Consider the following 20,260-nt stretch of genomic DNA (forward strand, 5'->3'; position numbering starts at 1 on the left):
ATAATTTAGTTTGCCTGCTTACGGGCAGATGTAATTTTCAATTGGTCAAATGTCTTTAGAATAGAGCCATCCAATCAAATAGCGCAAAATTCATGAATTCTAAATTTTATTTAGCAGTTCTAAGAATGACTGATTCTAGCTTATGTCTGAACAAAAGGGGTAATTCTGAACTAATGCATGATATTGGTTAAAAGAAATCATGTAGCCCACTCAGTAAGCCATTTGGCAGGTGGGTGGTTTTATCAAAATGAACCAATCAAATATCTCCCCACAACACTGCTATCCGGTGAAGCGTCAGAGCTTTCATAAATTATAGACCAACTGGTATTGCTTTTAACACGGAGGGAGCGAAGAAAAAGATCTCACCGCAAACACTAAAAAGTGACCAAGCATCGAGCCATAGGCAAAGGTGCAGGTTACCCTTTAGGTTAGATATTTTGAAGCTTGAAACCATCCAAGTTAATCATAACCCGGAAGAAGAACGTTCGCCTCGCTCAAGCGGGGTCAAAACTAAATTTGATCTTTTTGGTGGTCTTTAAAACAGGAACTATGGCGCTGTTTAGCTGGGTTATTATCCTGCTAGGGATGTGTTTTGTTGAGGCAAGGTTTTTTGAAAATTACGAGAATACGAATGGTGAATATGGATTCAATCGCGGGTTTGACGAGCTCTACCAACCCGGCTACCAAAGATCTATGAGCGAGGACGTACCGACAATCGAGATGAAAATGCCAAATGTTCGGCCATTGAAGGTCAGTTAATATTGGAATCTCATTTTGGATTTTATAAAACCACAGCGCTTTACCCTTCTCTTGGTCTAGTGGTTCTTTTATTGCTTAGTTAAATAAAGGAATAAGCTCAGTCGATTTGAAATTATCGTGTACTTTAGTGTTCATTTGAGTTTCGTTGAGCGATAGCAAATGATTACGTTTTTATCTAGTAGTAATTTTGCGGGAATCTTAAATTTATTTATTGTCTAGAACTTGTGAGAAATCCCAGTAATCTATTAAAAAAATCTAGTGTTTAGAGGCATTTCCCAGCATGTTATAGTTTGTGTTTATCATTTCTTTTCTTGTCGCAAGTCAACGGCAAATGGAATCGTTGTATTGTCAACATTCTGTGCCAAGAGCAGGGACGTGTATCACAACAATTCCTACAAAAATATAACAATGGACTTCTTTTTATCTATTAACCAAGCAACTAAGTTATATCATTTAAAATTTAGTAAATGAATGTTTCGAGCTCATGTAAGCGTCATGCTTTACTAAGCATCAAAGTGAATTTCGATTCAGTATGCAAATTACATTTGTGTTCCGCTCAGTGGAAAGCAGCTGTAAACGCTGGAATAGAATTTTTGGCTGGGCCCTCCGCACAGAATATTATTCTATTATTCATGATGTATTGTGTGTGGAGCTCATTTTAACGAAATTAACTTTATAATCAAGTTTGATTAGTTTGCTCATAGCACGCTCTGTTTGAATTGACCTTTCTAGTAAAATAATGTATAGTCAGGTTTATTCGTGCAAAGATAATAATTCCTGAATCAACATTTCCTGTCTTATTTAAAATCAGACTTTAAATATTTATTTTGGTTCTTGCTTTCTTAATGGGAAAATTTATGTCATAAGTCTTTTAAGAATGCCCTTGTCGACCTCTCGCTCTTATTAGTTTTTCGCAGTGACTAACGGTCTAGTCTCCCGTGCAGTTTCTTTGTGTCGGTCACGCAACGAGAACGGCTGCGCGCGAGACTACTTACGGTCCGGCAGCCGGATGGGGTCCTAAAAAAACTAACGGTCCGGCAGTCCGAAATAACCCTATGTTTCTCGTCGAATTAAGCTCATATCTATTCCAAAACAACTTTGCTGGAAATACCTAAGCGCTGTCTTTTGAATAGATTTAGTGTTTGGCGTTTTCTATAAACTCTGTATACAGGATATTTACCTCCCGAGATAATGACAATAACAGACAACACGCTATCTGAAATCAGCAATGCGTAAATCCCGATAATACCTCAAACTTAATTAATCTCCCCATAAAACTGTCCATTTTTGTTTGAAATAGCCAAGCGCTTCAAGTTGAATAAAGAAATAAAGTTTTGCATCATTCTACAACCCCGTATACAGGTTATAAATCGATTGAAGTGCGACACTTAAGGCCCCCCCTTAAGAATTGGAGCACGATGTACACTACTAAGAACTTTATATTTATCGCGATATTTCTTAATTCCTTACCCTGAATGTACCTATCTTTATCAAGAATAACAAGACGCTGCCACTTGGATAAAATAACCGTTGTTTTGGAATAGATATTAGCTAAATTCAACGAGAAACATAGGGTTATTTCGGACTGCCGGACCGTAGTGTGTGTGCACCAACTATATTTACTGATTTATATCAATATTTGGGTGACCTTAAAACTCGCTCGACCAATCTCTTGGAGGCCTGGGTCTAAGGGCTTTTCAAGGCTTGTGCGATAAAGATTTGACCAAGCGATAAAGTTTTTTTTGACACATTTTTGCCTCGAGTCTCAAATTGGCAGGAATCTGCATTTTTCACTATGTTTTATGGAGCTCTTCTAAATATGGGCATCAATGCCCATATAAGGCAATGCATACGAAGTGCCCCTGTGTTTTTAAGCTTGGCGCCAGCCCCATAACACCGTCAAACTCTTGCTTGATCGGGGTGAGAGGGGGGTGGGTGGGATGAAAGGTGTGAGTTGAGCATGTAAAAAGATGCGTGTAGTTTTTGAGATCAGAAAGCTGATGGTAGCATAACACTTAAAATTATTTGTATAAATTTTCTTCTTGTATTTTTTTCTCTAGCACGACTCATATTTCTGCACTGCCGTCCCAGTCAAGTCAGATGAAGCATTCATAGGTGAGAAGCGTATTATCTCGTGACGGTTTTCAATCGCTTCCGTAATCGGGTTTCGTGACGGGAGCGGCATTCATGTCGCAGTTGTACAAGACAGCTGGGTGAATAGTGAATGACAGGACGGGCACCAAAAGATGCTTATTAGTACTAGTGTTTCGTAAGAATAAAGGTGATTAAGACGTTGAAAGCGTTATACGCCCCCGCGAAACAAATGTGTAGGTGAAAATGTCAATGTGATTATATTTATATTGCGTCCGCTTGTACTCTGAGACGATTTATTGATTGTATATTTAACCATTGAACGATAAATACACATTTATCTGCATTTGTATAGAAATTCATTGAGATTCATGGTTTCTAGATCGTACAATTGGTATTTGCAAATCGCCGTTTTGGCTTTTATCTGGCCTGTGAGCAAGCGCAAAGGGCTTGGGAAAATGAGAGAACCCGCTCGCCTGGAGAGAAGGATGGAGTAAATGCATCCTTCCCTCTCCCTCGCGCGAGCGCCCCTTGTCTCCTCTCTTCTTTCCCAAACCTTTGGAGGACTTTGGGGGCCTTTGGACTTGCTACGCAGCCTAGCTTTTATCCGAAACCACAGGATAACCACAGGAGTGATAGCTGAGATTTAAGTTTAAAGTGCTGTATATATTGTGATTCTTGCTATGGGATACACACACCTTTTCCGTGAATCCGTGAAAAAATTTACAACTCTTGACGTACCACGCAAATTAAAAGTACATGCGCATAATAGATGCGGATCTTATAAAGTAATTCTTTATAGCATCGTCGCAGCTCTAGATCCCACATGGATCTGAGCTGTGGTTTAAAGCACTTCGTTCGAGTCGAAGTCGCCCTGCAGTTTCTTTTGCCGATGAAGTTTAACTGAGGCAAACCGGCTATGCCATGCTGACGAGTCCTAATAAGGACGAAACAGCTGTCCATGGTTGCCGAACTGCACGGGTAATAGACTGTGCTAGCGTCCCGTCTTGGCCCGACTGGTGCCAATGTGTGTATGCTAGTGTGCTTCTAAAGTCCACATTTATAAAATCGACGTCAAGTACTCTCAAATCTCGTCCGATTTCATTGATGGTTTCGGATAATATTATTGAATCATCCGTATTTGATGGGCTACTGTTTTATTTTAATTATCGGTAACCCATTGAAAGTTATTTAACATATGAAAAAATTGAAAGATAACGCAATGTTGCCCAAAACAAAGGTAGAAAATGGAGTATGCGAACAAAAAAAAATACATGGTCAGTTTAGACTTGTTGCCACTATGATGCCCATCATGGCTGAGTATAAGTTATGTCTCTCCGTAAATTTTAAGAAAAAGCATCGGTTATTTTTTTAAATATATTGGAAAGTTCTGTTCACAGTTCATATGTTTTATTAATATGTTATATGTTTATTTAAATGTTTATTTATATGTTTATTTAAAAATAGCTTTAAATCGATTACCGATAAATAAAATAAAACAGTAGTTAACGAGTAAAATAAAAAAAACACTATAAAGAATTACTAACGAGCCTTTCTCTTTCAGTATTTGTTGTGTTTTTATTCTATTAGAAAAATCAGGCAGTGATTTTTCTAGGGTTTTTTTTCATGTATTCTTTATTCCCTTGCAGTTGGTTATGAACCCCATGCCGAGATGCACACAGCGCATCACATGTTACTCTTTGGATGCTCGACTCCCGCTAGCAAGGAAGGCTTCTGGTATGTATTCCAGCGATTACTTTACAGTTGGCCGTCCATAACTCGAATCCAAGGTGTAACTCGAGCACTGGAAGTAATTAGAACACGCGGTGTAGCTCGAATGCTAGGGGTAACTGAAACGCTAGGGGTAACCTCGGGGTAATTCAAAATAATCCGAATTAGTCCTAGCAATACTCGCTGGCATGATTTTATTTTTCAAAGCCAGATCGAACTCACATTTCAAGATTCGCAAACTATTCCTTTTTCTTCTGGTGGCTTTTGCTCGCATGTACTTTTCAACGACCATCCGCTGGCCCTGATTTGAGCCCCCAAAAAACTTCTGTTTGGATCTTTAAAAAAAACCTACAGGGTTCAGGCTCCTCAGATCTTCTCGGAGAGGACATTTGTCGGATTAGAATGCAGACCTCGTAAGTGATGGATTGTCAAAAAGTTCTTTTTCATTTTTCATTGCAGGAATTGTGGAGATATGGGAGTCGGCGTGTGCGCGTCTGGGTCACCAGAGAGGATCATGTACGCGTGGGGACGGAACGCACCAAAACTGAACCTCCCGAAAGGTTAGTCGTCTTCACGTGAGCATTTTACCTCGTTGCTGTTGCGTTCACACATTCATCGAGGTCATGCACAAACGTCGTATTTTCCATGAGCCGTATTCAATGCGAATGAATGCAAATTAGATAAAACAATGCACCTGGTTCATTTGCATTAATTTGCATTGAAAATGCTCATGGATAACAGGATGTTTGAACTTATCCTGAAACATGAAGCAGTAGGTATACATGGTTTTTCTAGAGCGAACTTTTTTAGCATAAAATACTTTTTTTTATTAAAACTAAAAAATCTGCTTTCACATTCGCGTACGATGGTAGCGCGAACTAAAATTATATCATAAGTCATTTTTTTTTGTCTTCTTTCTTTTTCAGGAGTCGCGTTTAAAGTAGGCCAAGCTTCCTCTGTCAAGTACCTGGTACTACAAGTTCATTATGGCCACGTGGACAAGTTTGTCAGTAAGTCAGAGATACAGGAAAGCATGTTGGAAAGTTTTTTAGTAAAGCAGAGATACGCGAGAGCATGTTTGTCAGTAAGTCAAGCGTTTAACGTTTGCGCATAACTTTATTAATAGTCGCGATAGTTGATTAGTACAAGATTCGCTTCTCCGCCTTTCAGCCAAGACGACCCGCGTCTGTTAATATATTGCGTTGTTGGATTAAGTCCTTGTATTGGGCGTCGTCCCGTCTCTCAACGCACTAAGAAGAGACAGTCTCAATACTATTCGCGCTTTTTAAGACCTAGATCTATATTTCTTACAAGTAGCGCTTTTTGATGCAGAGCCGTAGCAGGACACGTAAGATTGGGGGGGGGGGGCACAATACAATACATTAAGAAAAATACTGGGGGCACAGTCACGCCCCTCCTGGTCATTTCCTTATAATGTTTGAAGATAGGGGGTGGGGGGCACGTGCCCCCAGTGTTCACCCCCTGCTACGGGCCTGTGATGTCATGAATGGGATATTCTCAGCGCCTTATGATGTTAGAGTCCTACTGTCATTAAGGAAACGTTTTTTTACTGAAGCCAAAACAACAATTTCGTCGATTTTATCTCAAACACTCAATACTATAAAATACTATTCTAACTATTGTATTTAACAAGGGTGGAAAAGAAGCATACTTGCGTGTAAGCGAAGCAAAAATTCTGACCTGAAGTTTTCTACAATGTATTTCTTTTGGAATTTTTTTTCATTTTGTACAGAAAATCCCAAGCTTCACGACAGCTCAGGAGTTACCCTCCAGACAACACACATGAGGTAAACACGCAGTGGTCGCTTTGTCGTCCATGTTGTTGTTATGATCGTGGTAGCTCTGTGTTTGATATTGTTGTTATTGTGTTTGCTTTGTCATCGATTTTGTTGTTATTGTGATTCTCATGGATGTTGCTATTGTCGTCGCCTTGTTGTCGATGTTGTTCGTGTTTTTATTGTGGTTTCGTTATTGTTTATATTGTTGTCGCTTTGCCGTCCATGTTGTTGTTATTGTTGTTGTTGTCTGGCAGTTGCTGTTGGTATGTTGTGCTCGTTATTGTCGTTATCCTTGCTGTCGTTATTTTGGTCGTCTTTCCGTCGTCGTTGTTGTTGTTGTTATTGTGGAGGTGGCTGTGCTTGTGATTGTTGTTGTCATTGTCGTTGTTGATGATGTTGTTGTTATTGTTGATGCTGTCTTTAGTGTCCTTTATTTCGGAATTGATGTTGATGTTGTTTTGATAATGACCGTGCTTTTGATAAGCCTTATGTTTTTTATATTGTTTTTGTTATTATCGTTATTGTTGTTAATGATAATGTTGTTGTTGTTATTATTATTGGTGATATTGTGGCCGTTATTGTGGTTGTTGTTGTTGATGATGATGGTGTTGCTGTTGCTGTCGTCTTTTCGCTGTCGCACTATTATCATTGTTCCATGATTACTGTTGTTGATGTTGTTTTTATGGTTGTCTCTTTTATCATAACTATTTACTGTGACTGTGATGTAAGAGTTGGAAAAACCCCATTGATGCGTTGCTTGTTCTAACCAGACAGCCCTATCGCGCGGCCATTTACCTTCTCGCTAATGGATACGGCGTCATCCCACCCGCCATGAAAGGTTACCGAAAATAAACCCGTAAAACCAAATCGCTAAATTCTTTGTTTCATCGATTCTTGTTATTCCGGTAGCTTCAACGAGTGTGACTTTTTGGCTCAGTCCTTTGCAATAAGTAAAAGCTTGTGGATTGGATGTTTAATAATAGAAACTGTTGCCTAGCCAAGTCACGACTAGTGTCAACGCTAGAAAAGAAAAACGATTTTTGGAAACAAGTCAGATCAAATGCATTCAAGATGTTAAAAAATAGCTTTTCACAGCTGCCGCAAGGACCAGCTTCGATGGCAATATGCATAAAGCGTATTCACGTGCACCAGGCCAAATCATTTTTACAAGCAGCGATTATTTCAGTGCCCTGTCTTCGGTCTGAAAGTGGCATGGTTTTTTTTTAGAAGTCGGTCGGAACGTCAGCAAAATCGGCCCGACAATTCTGCACGTGAAAAGGCTAATATTTGCCTTTATATATATAATTTATATATTAAATATGTTTCTTTGATGTCCGTCCGACTTCAGACATGTGACGCTGCTTAACTTGACTTTTGGTATCGGGCCTGTTTTCGTCTTCAAGTACCGGATCTAGGGCGCCGGCAAGTCGTAGCTTGTAAATGGATTGGCCAACAATCGGTGCGGATAAATACATTTTGAATTAGCCTAAAAAAGAGATAAACCAATACTTTAAACGTGCAACATATAAGTCTAAACATTATTCTAATCTTAACTATTTATTATATTTATTTAATCTTAACCTATCAAAGTGGCCACGGTAGCGCGCGTCGCACTGTAAATATGTGCATACCTAATGAATATATTAAAATATATAAATTTAGATATTTGAATATATAAAATTAAATGATATATTTTATATAATATAGTATATAAATCCAAATTTGCCTTTTTAACACTGCGGCATTTATATTATTTCTCGTTGCAAGCAATGAAGTTTACACTCTCGTTTTATAAGAGCCTTTTTTAAAAAGACGTCCAGGCTGAGATTTCACCAAATTAAAAGAACATGCTAAGAACAGGCCGAGGCTCAGATAGCAGGAAAAAATATTATCTTCTAGTCCTGATGCGTTCTAAAATGCAGAATCAAATTGTGCTCATACAGTGGTAACAACGTTATTATTGCTACTGATCATTAAGTGTAATTCTCTTCCTAATAATTCATCGGGTATTATTTTCTTATATACACTAAAATTTAAGAACATCGTTAAGAATATATTCAGCACTCAAATGCTCCAAAAATAATGAACGGCCCAGTCTCAACTGAAAATTAGACGTTCTTATAAGAGAAGAGTGTATTGGAAGACAGGCGAGGGGCGATATGTTTACATGCTTTAGCATCACTGCGTATTTCAATATTTTGAGAACTCTCGTCGACGACTTCTAACAGCTAAAGCGCTTCTGGCATCCGTCATTCAAAAATCTTGAAGCGTTTTCATTGGCCAGCACTGGAATGGTTTCCAATGCAGTACTTACCCGCTTATAAGAACCCATTATTTTCAAATTTAGCCTAAACAGGTTAGTGAAATTTTAGGCTACGCAGGTTCTTAAATAGGTTCTTATTTAATGAGGTAATAAGTTTTTATTTTATTATACACCTGTGAATGGTATAACATACCACCTGGTATGTATATTAATTTAATGCCATCATCAATCACTAAACACAGGGCGTATCCCTATGTAATGAAAATTTACAAGGTTTTCAAACATTATTTATACCAAATTTAGAAGTGTATACATATTCTAGTTCACTACTTTTGAGTCATGTTTTTTTTTTGCATGAATATATTTTAGGGTTTATTTCTATAAGAATCTTTCTTAAAGAACCAGTTTCAAATTTCAGGCTAAAATAGGTTCTTACGTAAATGGGCTTACAGGTTCTAGGTCCTTATTAGGTAATAACTATAGCGCCACCTCTCCGTAAGGCTCTGACCAATCCAAAAGCGCCAAGTGTAATTTCAATACTTGAATGACAGAAGCTGAAAGCGGTTGAGCAGTTTAGAAGAAATAATTGGCCAGAGTTCCAAGAATATTTACAATCGCATCAAATCACCATATTTAACCAGATATTGTGATAACAAAATTAGAAGAATTCGCGAAGTCTATTTGAAGACAGTTTGAATCAGCGAGTAAATATAGAACAAATTCTGTTTAGTAAATATTTTCTCTAAATCCCTAAACTATAAACTCTCCCTAAACTATAAACTCAATGCTTAAACCCTGAATCTAAACTCAGCTTGATCTATCTCATACTCACCTCTAAACATGCTAAACTTTTCGATGGCAAATAACCTATATTAAAACAATTTAAAAGTTGGATTGAAAGCCTAAAAAAACGTTAAGTATAGACATAAAAGATTTACTCCCGTTTTAATCGTGAGTATCTAAAGGACATTCCGTAAACCTTTTTAAAAGAACTACCTACTAAAATTATAAACAAAGCTATGTTGTAGACCCGAAATCGCTTAGCAGAGATGTACCAGAAGTTCACAGGGAACTATATGCCATCTCTCTTCCTTAATTAAAGCAATATTGATTCGTGAGTTTACTTTCCAGACCGAAGTTCTTGGCGGCAATTTTACTCCAGGCATCCGGAGGGGAAATCCCTCCTCAAAAAAAAGGTTATATTGCAATATCGAGTAATTAAACTGTCTTTCTTGTTCTGTTCTCCTTTTTCTCGGCCCAGACCTCCTCTTCTCGCGGGCATTCTTCTTATGTCAGTCGATGACGACAACTCTGCAATTCTTCCGCATAAACAAGGTCTGTCTTTCTCTGTCTGTTCTTGCATATTGCCCATGTCTTTGTCTGCCTAAGTTTCTATAGTATTTGTGCCTCTACCGTTATTCCAAATACGTGTTTTAATTGTATCCTCTTTCTATACGCTTTTTCCCTCGACGTGTTTAGCTGTATATTTGTATTTTTTGCTATAGTTTTTCTCGCCTCTGTAAAAAGCTATTTTCTGCTTTCCATTTCGCTCTTCCGCCTTATTTCTGACCCTCTTTTTATAAAAAAAACCCCACAGATTACAACGTGTCATTAAATTAGATTCTGGTTATTTTCTCGTATATAATAATAAGTCTTAAATTTCCACGTATATCCTATAACCTAGAATACTGCGTATCTCGGTTTTAACCCTACCCTGGGTACCAGAGCCTCCAGACTCCTCTCGCCCAGTGACGGTTTTCGCTGAGCGTCACTGGACGATAGATATCTGAAGGGCTCGGTATTCAGTCTATGTTAACATGCGTTAAGCAATAATGTAGCTGTAATTGAAAATGTGAATTTGCGTTGTCTGTTGTTTAGCTGCACATCTGGATATGGGCTGCGCGTACAGCAACAAGGCCACCATGCACCCCTTCGCCTTCCGGGTCCACGCCCATTCATTAGGTAGGTAACACAACAACGCAACCATGCACCTCTTTGCCTTCCTGGTCCACGCCCATTCACTAGGTAGGAAACACAACAAGGCAACCATGCAGACCTTCGACACACCCTTTCACCAGGTAGGTCACTCAATAAGTCAACCACACCCCTTTGCCTTCCGGGTCCACGCCGATTCATTAGGTAGCTAACACAACAAAGCAACTATGCAGACCTTCGGCTTCTGGGGCTTTTTACTACGCCTTTTTGATAGGTAGGTCATGCAGTCACTTAATGGCCACGGAATATCTTATGCATTCCACCATGTAACTAGGTGGTACGATACCTGAGTGACTAAACTACGCACTCTGGGTGACGCGTATCTTTTAATACGCACCCTTAGTAACTGTTCCTTGAAAAGGACTTGAAAACCAGACTGCATTATGGACTGCATCATCCCAACCATATATTATGACGAAGTAACAAGGTCCTCTTATCATAGGGAGTGTGATCACCGGATACAGAGTTCGTGACGGAAAATGGACTTTGATCGGCAAGGGTGACCCTCAGCGCCCACAGGTACGTGACCATCAGATCAGCGGTACCACTCTTTTGCACGTGTGCTTGTTCTGATTGAGATGCGAGTAAGCCTCGCCATTCCTAAGTGGAGCTAATTGCAAAGACAAGACAACGAGAAAATATTATCGCTTTTTTTCAGGATATTACCATATTGGCCTTATATATTGCGGGCATTTCGCGGAGAAAGGGTTTGCATATCTCGTGATACTTTAATTTCGCGATGTCGGGGGCAAAACTATCTTCTTAAAAAATATGCCAAAATTACTAAAGACGCTATTTTTAAACATATTTAAATGGTAGTCGTAATCGTCTCATCAATTTTTGGAAAAACGAGAAACACGGGGAAAAATGAAAATGGAAGGTTGAATTATGCGTCTCTTGACATGACGGAAAAACATGACTTAACGCTTCAAATAAGCTCATTTCACATCTAATAAGGCTGAAAATTTATCTAAGTACTTAGTGAGTAATAGCAAACAAAGTATCAAATGCGACTTCTGCTCTAAGTGTCACTGAAATTTGAGCTTTTCGTCCCTGAGCTCATACATAGCGCAAGGATGATCAAGGAAAAAATATCTTAAAAAGCAAAAATCTGGGTATGTGCATTTCGGCCTCAAGTTATTTGTGTTTCAAAAATCAGTCCGGAATACAAGGAACCGATGGCCATTGTAAGAAATTGTGTCTTCTCGAATTGCGAATTTTCCAGGTTTTTCCGTCATGTCGGTCTCTTTAATTTTAATTAATACATTTACATCTTTAATTTTAATTAATACATTATTATAATCATCACTATCATCGAGAAATTTAAGTGACGCGAAGTAAAGTACCACTAAGATATGTATTTTTATTTGATATTTATTCATATGTCAGTAAGATTGTTTTTATTGGTATTAGTTTTACCTGAAACCGATCCATTTTTCAGGCGTTTTATCCAATTAAACAAGAGGTTGACATCAAAGATGGTGACACATTGGTGAGCCTTGTATCTATCGATATACTTAAGCTGCCCAAAATATCTTCATTTTCTTTATTATCATTATCATTTCATTACTTTACTCCCAGGCTGCTCGGTGCACGTACAACACGATGAAGAAAGACAGAATAACATACATTGGGTGAGTGCAATACTCATTACAGCGGCGTAGCCAGGGTTTTTAACAGGAGAAGGCCCAAGAGACTCTTTCAAGGCATTTTCTCCTGTAATTCAGATAATGTCTCATACATTTACTGTATTTTTGGCTGCTAGAAGGGGACCGGGGCCCCTGGGCCACCCCCTGGCTACGCCCCTGCAATAAAGCCCTCATTAAAGCCCACCACCACCATTATTTTCAACATCATTGTCGTCGTTGTCATCAACATTATTATAATCATCACTATCATCAGCATCATCTTCATCATTATCATTATTATCATCATCATCATTTTCGTTTCAACATAAAGCACAAGGAATAATGTATTTGTATGTCTTTTTTTGGTGGTGGTGGTGGTGGGTAGGGGGGGGGGTAGAGGAAGGTAACAGTATTCTTATTGTTGAATGAATGCTTTCTTAGACCCATCTATCAAAATAGTCAAAACACAGCCAACGTTTTACTAGCATCACAGTGGATAGGAAGAGTACAGAGTCTTGAAACTGCCTTGTTTGACATTAAGCCCTTGATACTGATTAAAGCAACATTAAAACAAGTTTTTTTTCACTCTATTCTGCATAACATAAGGGGATTACACAATGTTGTTTGGCATTTATTGCAATTTCTTATTGCCCTCTCTGAAACTACATTGAACAGCTTAGGGGCGCCTCTGCCAGATACCGCGCTGCCATTACACGCACTCCATCGAAGTTTTTTTTTTTTCACGCTTGTTTGTCATAGCGCCACGATGAAAGATGAGATGTGTAACTTCTACATGATGTTCTACTACGACCCTAACGAAGCCGCACGCAGTGAATACTCCCCTGAGGACTCATGCGGCTATGCCAAGTCGGAACTCTTGTCCAGTTTTCCCGCGGGATCAGATATACCCCTACCAGGGAGCGGAGGGAAAATGGAAATGAAGAGGGGCGGTGAGTCCAATCAACAATAAAAAACAATCCAAAAGCACCAAATGTCATGCTGTTAGTTTAAATGACGGAAGCCAGAATGCAGTTTAAAAGTTGGAAATTGTTGACTACACTTGGCAGAACATTAAAAATGGCAGCAAAAGGAAGAGATAAAAATGCTTCGAAATATTTTTGGAGCTATGTAAGAGATGAAGATCTGATCCTGGATCGAGTACAAAATAAACAGCAATATTTTTCCTGGTTTGACCGGTTGTTTTTTAAATGGCGCCCTATCGGGCTTGCCTTTACAATGTCTTGACTTTGACCTTAGCCACCTTAGGGCCAGTGCGAGTTTTCTCCATGTGAAAATTCCATACATTTGCTGTAGTGCAAAAACCACCCTTCCTAATGCTCAAAGAGTCAACTTTGGGGTCCGATTGTCTTGATCTAGAAGGCAGGTATATACCCCTAAGGACAGAGTTGTCTCGGTCTAGAAGGCAGGTATAACCCTCAGGACAGAGTTGTATCGGTCTAGAACGCAGGTATACCCCTAAGGACAGAGTTGTCTGGGTCTAGAAGGTAGGTATAACCCTAAGGACAGAGTTGTCTCGGTCTAGAAGGCAGGTATAACTCTTAGGACGGAGTTGTCTCGGTCTAGAAGGCAGGTGTACCCCTCAGGACAGAGTTATCTCGGTCTATGTGAATTTGAAGAATAAATATCATTTGAAGTATACGAAAGAACAAACCATAAAGCTCAACAACTAATGTGAATACATTCTATACACACCTATTGTAAGTAAGAGTTAATTACCGAGAGCCGAGGCAATAAGCGATATACATCGCGAGGTGGTTCATGGGTAGCGTATATACGGCTGAATCCTTGTATCTGAAAGCCATGCAAATGTCCATAAGAACACGAACGAGAATGCTACAGCTTTTGAAACCTGTATTTGTATTTATTTACACTTATTCGCTTAATTACTTGATACACGTGAAGCACTACGGGCTACGATACACTGGTTCTGAGTGCAGCCTTGTTTGAAATAGGTATATAACACTGATGATTACATAAGATTATATCTGCGCAGTAATGACCACACATCCAACCTAAGTGTTTTTTTATTCCAGTCGAGTGCGCCTCTACAGATGATTGCTCGGGATACAAGCGCAGTATGACACACCTCGAATTGCAGGATCACTGGCCCTCTGACCCCACACTGTCAATCGGACAAGTCAGTGGTGTCGCTATAGACTTAGACGGAAATGTCACCATCCTTCATCGAGCCGGAAGACCTTGGGATGGAAAGTAAGATAAGAGGGAATAAATTTGGAACAATTTTGTCACAAGCAAAACTGTTAACAAAACTGTGAATGAATTTTGTCACTGTCCAAGGGACATGTAATGACGAATAAATGAATTTTCGGTTATTTTTAAACTACCTACCCTTATTGAGGATGGAGACTTGCCTTCACCCCTGACTCTAGATGTGTGCCATTTACCTTCAGGCGGCAACGTCACCAGTTTACTACCGGTCGATTACGTAACAATCTCTGATGATTTTTAACGGTAAAAAATGCGAAAACATATTTTAAAATTGTGTGTCTATTGGAAGTTTCTTTGAGGGTGTGACTGATAATAAAGAGCGGATGGACCGTTAAATAGCGCGGATTGATCATTTTGTCTCTTTTTGGTTAGGTTTCCGTCGACCCCCAGGAAGTAAACTGGTGACAATGCGGCTTAAACTCATCAAGAAGATAAATGATACCCTGCAATTACGTTACACCTTTAAACAGTTTAGCAGGAATAACTTTTGATGTATGTATTGTTTTAGCACATTTTATGAGAATACTGATGTATTACGGAAAGAACTCCGAGAGCCACTAAAAACAAACGTTCTACTGTGGCTTGACCCTCAGTCCGGACTCGTCATGAGGGAGGAGGGTTCGAAAGCAGGGTAGGTAGTCTTGCATAGCTAGGCATGCCGGGTATTCTAACCTTTCAAGGCATGTTGGGTATTCTAAACCTCTCAAGGCATGCTGGTATTTTTGTCTTACAAAAACATGTTCGGTATTTTCATTCTGTGGTGCATCAATCCAATGTGGTGAGATCTTCTGATAGCTTCTACATGACGCGGAAATTCCATCGTCGCAAACCATTTGATGTACTAAAGCTTCGTAAAGGATGTCAGGTATCCCCTGGCTTATTGCCTAGACGGTGTATTTACGTACGTTGTGCAGCCCGTTGGATATTCTTACTAAAATAAGCACGCTCTGTTGTTTCATTGACAAAGCTCATATGATGATATATCTGTCGCGTTTGTTCAGGTTTGTTCTCCCGCACGGCTTGTCCTTCGATCAACATGGAAACATGTGGGCTACAGACGTCGGTCTCCACCAGGTAAATTAACCAATGAGAAACGCCCACCAGGTAGAGTAACCAATGAGAAACGTCCACCTGGTAAAGTAACCAATGAGAAACGTCCACCAGGTAGAGTAACCAATGAGAAACGTCCACCTGGTAAAGTAACCAATGAGAAACGTCCACCAGGTAGAGTAACCAATGAGAAACGTCCACCTGGTAAAGTAACCAATAAGAAACGTGCACCAAGAAGAGTAACAAATAAGAAACGTCCACCAGGTAGAGAAACCAATAAGAAACGCCCACCAGGTAGACTAACCAATCAGAAATGTCCACCAGGTTAGAGAAACCAATAAGAATCGTCCACTAGGTAGAGTAACCAATAAAAAACGTCCACCAGGTAGAGTAACCAATGAGAAACGCCCACCAGGTAGAGTAACCAATGGGGAGCGTCCACCAGGTAGAGTAACCAATGAGAAACGTCCACCAATTAGAGAAACCAATAAGAAACGCCCACCAGGTAGAGTAACCAATCAGAAATGTCCACCAGGTTAGAGAAACCAATAAGAATCGTCCACTAGGTAGAGTAACCAATAAGAAACGTACACCAGGTAGAGTAACCAATCAGAAACGTCGAGACGTAGAGAAACCAAAAGGAGATTGGTAAGAGTTTGTTGTTTAAAACACAACTCAACTGAACTCCTTTCCGAAGTGATTTCGTACGATCTCAGAAACATAACCGGCGCAAAATTAAACTCGCCTCGAGGGTGGCCCAATCAACTAGGATTCTAGCCTTTATATGTGTTTTTGCCTCAGTTTGCCAGGCGTTATTTTATTTGATAGCTAACCTGCCTGAGGACTCCCTTTTTACTTATAGTTAAAATCTGTGGGTTCTGTCGTAGGTGTTCAAGTTTGATGCAGGGAGGTTTGACGGGCCACCGAGTATGGTTCTTGGTACGAAATATGAACCAGGATCAACACTTTCTGAAGAGAAAATCCAATTTTGCAAGCCTACAGACGTGGCGGTAGACGAGGAAGGCAACATCTTTATTGCCGATGGGTAAGATTGCGCCAGTCGCCAGCGCATTTTAATGTTATCCTGATCATGCGCACTATGATCAGTGACGTATCCAGGGGTGGTTACGTGGGCAGACGCCGTTTACCAGATGATGGGGGCCCTGTGGAACTCGAGCGTGGGGCTTGGGGCAGTTCGGGGTTAGGTGTTTACACTACACGTCGTACACATTTTAAAAACCTTTAGCTCGTTTTACGATGAAGCTTAACACCTGGTAAAAGAGCTTGAAATGCAGTAATTTGGTAAGAGACATGTGGGGACGGCTAAAAACATACTCCTTGATCACTTTCGCGATAAAAATCCATCGTCTGGGAAACGGCCCGTTGAATTCATGGAATCCATCGTCTGGGAATCGGCCCCTTGAATGCATGGAATCCATCGTCTGGGAAACGGCCCGTTAAATGCATGGAATTTTTTTGTTTTTGTTTCTTTTTTACATGACACTATGAAATATGATGAAATCTGAAAGAGTATTTTTTCTACAGATATTGCAATCAACGTGTTGTGAAGCTTGATAAAAATGGAAAGCCGTATTCCTCATCGTCCTACAAAACCAAGTTTCATGCTTCTGGTAAATCCGTCTTATCTCGCATTGTGTGTTGTGTGATTCGCATACCCGCCCTCCCAGCAGGGGTTATTTTTCCACAGCCCCTCCTACCCGGCGAAATTTACAATTACCGGGGAAAAATGGATAAAAAACGGTGTTTTTCTCTCAGAAAAAAAAATACTCCAGTTCGACAAAGTGGAGACTACGTGTATCTAGAAAGACCGCCGTTCCCAGATTCTATTTTCTGTTGGGAATTTAGACTAGATAATACCATTAAGATAAGTAAATAACAAAATGTGGATAAAATGAGTTATTGTATGATATAAGATCTTTATTTTGCAAATATTTTTTGCAATTTCAGCATAAGTCAGTTTGAAGACTTTCATTGCATCTATTGTATTGACATCCATTGTATTTCACATAAAAGTGAATTCTTGCTGTTTCTGTATTATTCCCAGTTCCCCTTCCACATCACATGACCATACCACACAGCCTTTCCATGGACCACAAGAACAAAATCCTTTACATTGCGGACCGAGAGAACGGTCGGATTCTCGCAAGTGATCCCGAAACTGGAACGATTACTGCCGAATACAAATCGGAGATGTTCGGAGGCAGAGTATTCGCTATACACTACAATGATGGTGAGAAGACTGGTTTGAAGCAAGCTGAACTCTGTGATGTGTCAACTAGTTTTTGGCGCTTTTGAATTACTAAACATATGCAGCGAAACACTTTAGAGTACGATTCTATTTTCATTTATTTTATATTCTATCTTTAGCCCCCGAAGACTCGATTTTGAAGTCTTGAGTTACCTGGACTTTTTAACTTTGAAATTCCTATCTCCCCCCCCCCCCCCCTCCCACCACCACCACACACACCTTGCTGGGTGTACCACCGCCGATTTAGACAGTTTAGTCGTATACGACCTGCCTACGACATGTCTTAGTCCTTAATTACACGCTACAACTGGCGTAGTAGAGCATCGTAGCGAGGTTGTCGACTTGAGTTGTAGAACCTTTAGGATGTGTTGGGACACAACCAAAGGTAAAAAGGGGAAAGGTGGCGTCACAACTACCCTAAGTACTCTCTTTATAGCAAAATTCGTTGTTGCGTGACCTCGGCGAATTCGAACTCCTTGTCTCGTTTGGGAATAGCGCGTAGTCAATCAGCCGTCTAAACCAATCGATGGCGTCATAAGCAATTTGACTGCACACAGATAATTGATTGGTCACGGTGGTATGATTGACCACGCGCTATTTCCAGACGAGAAATGGGTTAAGAATTTCTCGTGGTCGCGCAAGGAAGAATTCGGCTATAAAGTAGGAGGGTCACTTGCACTCCTCCATGCTATTTCTCCAATAAACATTTTCAACCTTAAAAATGTAAACATAACAGCTATAAATGTTTAGTATCCATGCTTTAGTCTCGAATCGTGAATTCTTGTTACATTTAATTTTTACTGACGATCACTTGTTTTTATTTCAAGGTGGATTTATCCACCTCGTCACCGGAAGTCCAAATGCCAAGGGCTTGACGTACGATTTGAAATCCAAGATAGTCACTGATGTGTGGAAGCCAGAAGGGGTAAGAGACAAAACATCAACACCAAATGCAATGAAATGCATCTCTTTTTAAAAAATATAATCTTAAAAGCTCTTTTTCACCCTCCCCCTGTCCATTAATCTTTCTATTTGAGCTCATTTCATTTACTTCGCAGCACGTTTATGGAATATCAGCGATTCCTCTTCGTTTTGCTAAAAGTACACATTTTTGTCAGTATTAAGACCATTTTATAACTTTGATTCATCTGAGACTTTTCTAGGGGCCGAAATTGCTATCAACTACTTCGCCATTATTTTCATTTGTATGTTGTCGCGCTTACGAATCAGATAGAAAATTTCCATTCTAGAAAGGTCTTGTTTTCATTTTTTGTCGCTCTCTGGAGTGACGGGCGCAGCCATTTCTGTCTTTATTTTGGCTCGAATTTGGCACTCAAATAATCACGTGACTTCTTAGTAATCACGTGACTTCTCAGTGAAAGTCGTTTGTTGGCGCTGGGTATATAATTCCGTGCTAAATGCCATATAGAAGGAAACCTTATCTACCTTATATAAACCGATAAATGACAACCCTAAGCCTTAACCCTTGCCCTTACCAACCGTTACTATAAGGTATATAAGGGAGTCGTCTATATGGCATTTAGCCTTAAAACATATTCCCCCACTAGGCCGATGCTTGATACCCTTCTCTCTTTTCAAAATCATGGGCTAGTACTTCTTGTAAGACCCCATGGACTGGCCCTATCTCCTTAACCTTACCCTACATCCAGTCCTGTTGAGAGGCTAAAGGCTGTATGTGCTATTTCCACAGGTATTCGACACCCCGCATGACGTCACAGGGGACCATGCTAGCGGTTCCGTCTACGTTGCCGAGATTGGCAACAACAAGATATTGAAATTCAAAGCACGTAAATAATCCAAGCGACTTCTAAACAACTTCGAATCCAGTAAAACGACAAAGCAGGCCGTGTGTGTGTTGGGGGAGAGGGGGGGGGGGGGAGGGTAGGGGAGGTGATATTTTAGATATTTAGATACCGCGCAGTCATTTCCCGGGGAAAGACTGGGGCAACTTTTTTCTTCCCCAGTCCCTTCTCTTCTTTCCTTATTTTTGCAATGATCGCAGGGTTTACGTTTTTAAGGTGAGATTCCCATTTTTGTCAAGATTATGTCTCATGTTTGTCAAGTTATTTCCCATTTTTGTCAAGATTATTTCCCATTTTTCTTTAGATTATTTCCCATTTTTGTCAAGATTATTTCCCATTTTTGTCAAGATTGTTTCCCATGTTTGTCAAGATTCTTTCCCATTTTTGTCAAGATTATTGTATTTCTGTCAGGAGACCGCTGGGCGGTGGTGGTATCTCTAAATTAGAATTTGACTCTAAGGGTGCCGAACAATTGGTATCCTTAGGGGCTCTGTAAATTTTACATGCAATTAAACATTACGTTACAAATACATTTAATTTATTTAGAGAGTGTTCATTAAATACACCGAGGGGGGGGGGGGGGGGGGGGGGGGGAGGGAATA

General features: G+C 39.9%; 1 protein-coding gene across 4 annotated transcripts; it reads left to right on the plus strand.

Moving 5' to 3' along the window:
• The first annotated feature begins 272 nt into the window (after positions 1-272).
• Positions 273-20,190, plus strand: LOC5505959 (peptidyl-glycine alpha-amidating monooxygenase A). Of its 4 annotated transcripts, none has more exons than XM_032374335.2 (21): positions 273-427; positions 545-750; positions 2,820-2,874; positions 4,500-4,587; positions 5,041-5,141; positions 5,508-5,591; positions 6,335-6,389; positions 9,905-9,978; positions 10,522-10,605; positions 11,081-11,157; positions 12,080-12,130; positions 12,220-12,272; positions 13,026-13,216; positions 14,321-14,498; positions 15,025-15,147; positions 15,518-15,590; positions 16,454-16,611; positions 17,112-17,197; positions 17,632-17,817; positions 18,663-18,760; positions 19,547-20,190. In XM_032374335.2, the coding sequence occupies exons 2-21, from the start codon at positions 550-552 to the stop codon at positions 19,649-19,651; spliced, it is 2,121 nt and encodes a 706-aa protein (XP_032230226.2). In that variant the 5' UTR covers positions 273-427; positions 545-549; the 3' UTR covers positions 19,652-20,190. The 4 variants fall into 4 exon arrangements, with proteins under 4 accessions (XP_032230226.2, XP_032230227.2, XP_032230228.2 ...); XM_032374336.2 differs by having other exon boundaries at positions 274-409; XM_032374337.2 differs by lacking the exon at positions 9,905-9,978 and adding an exon at positions 7,151-7,218 and having other exon boundaries at positions 300-750.
• Positions 20,191-20,260: the final 70 nt, after the last annotated feature.

Source organism: Nematostella vectensis, chromosome 5 (assembly GCF_932526225.1).
Source record: "Nematostella vectensis chromosome 5, jaNemVect1.1, whole genome shotgun sequence".
Classification (NCBI taxonomy): domain Eukaryota; kingdom Metazoa; phylum Cnidaria; class Anthozoa; order Actiniaria; family Edwardsiidae; genus Nematostella; species Nematostella vectensis.

Bases quoted from the DNA above. Each gene is read 5' to 3' on its own strand.
- LOC5505959 (XM_032374335.2), top strand. From the start codon at position 550: ATGGCGCTGTTTAGCTGGGTTATTATCCTGCTAGGGATGTGTTTTGTT. The intron at 12,273-13,025 runs GTGAGTGCAATA...TGTTTGTCATAG, and splicing joins GACAGAATAACATACATTGG to CGCCACGATGAAAGATGAGA. The intron at 15,148-15,517 runs GTAGGTAGTCTT...GCGTTTGTTCAG, and splicing joins GAGGAGGGTTCGAAAGCAGG to GTTTGTTCTCCCGCACGGCT.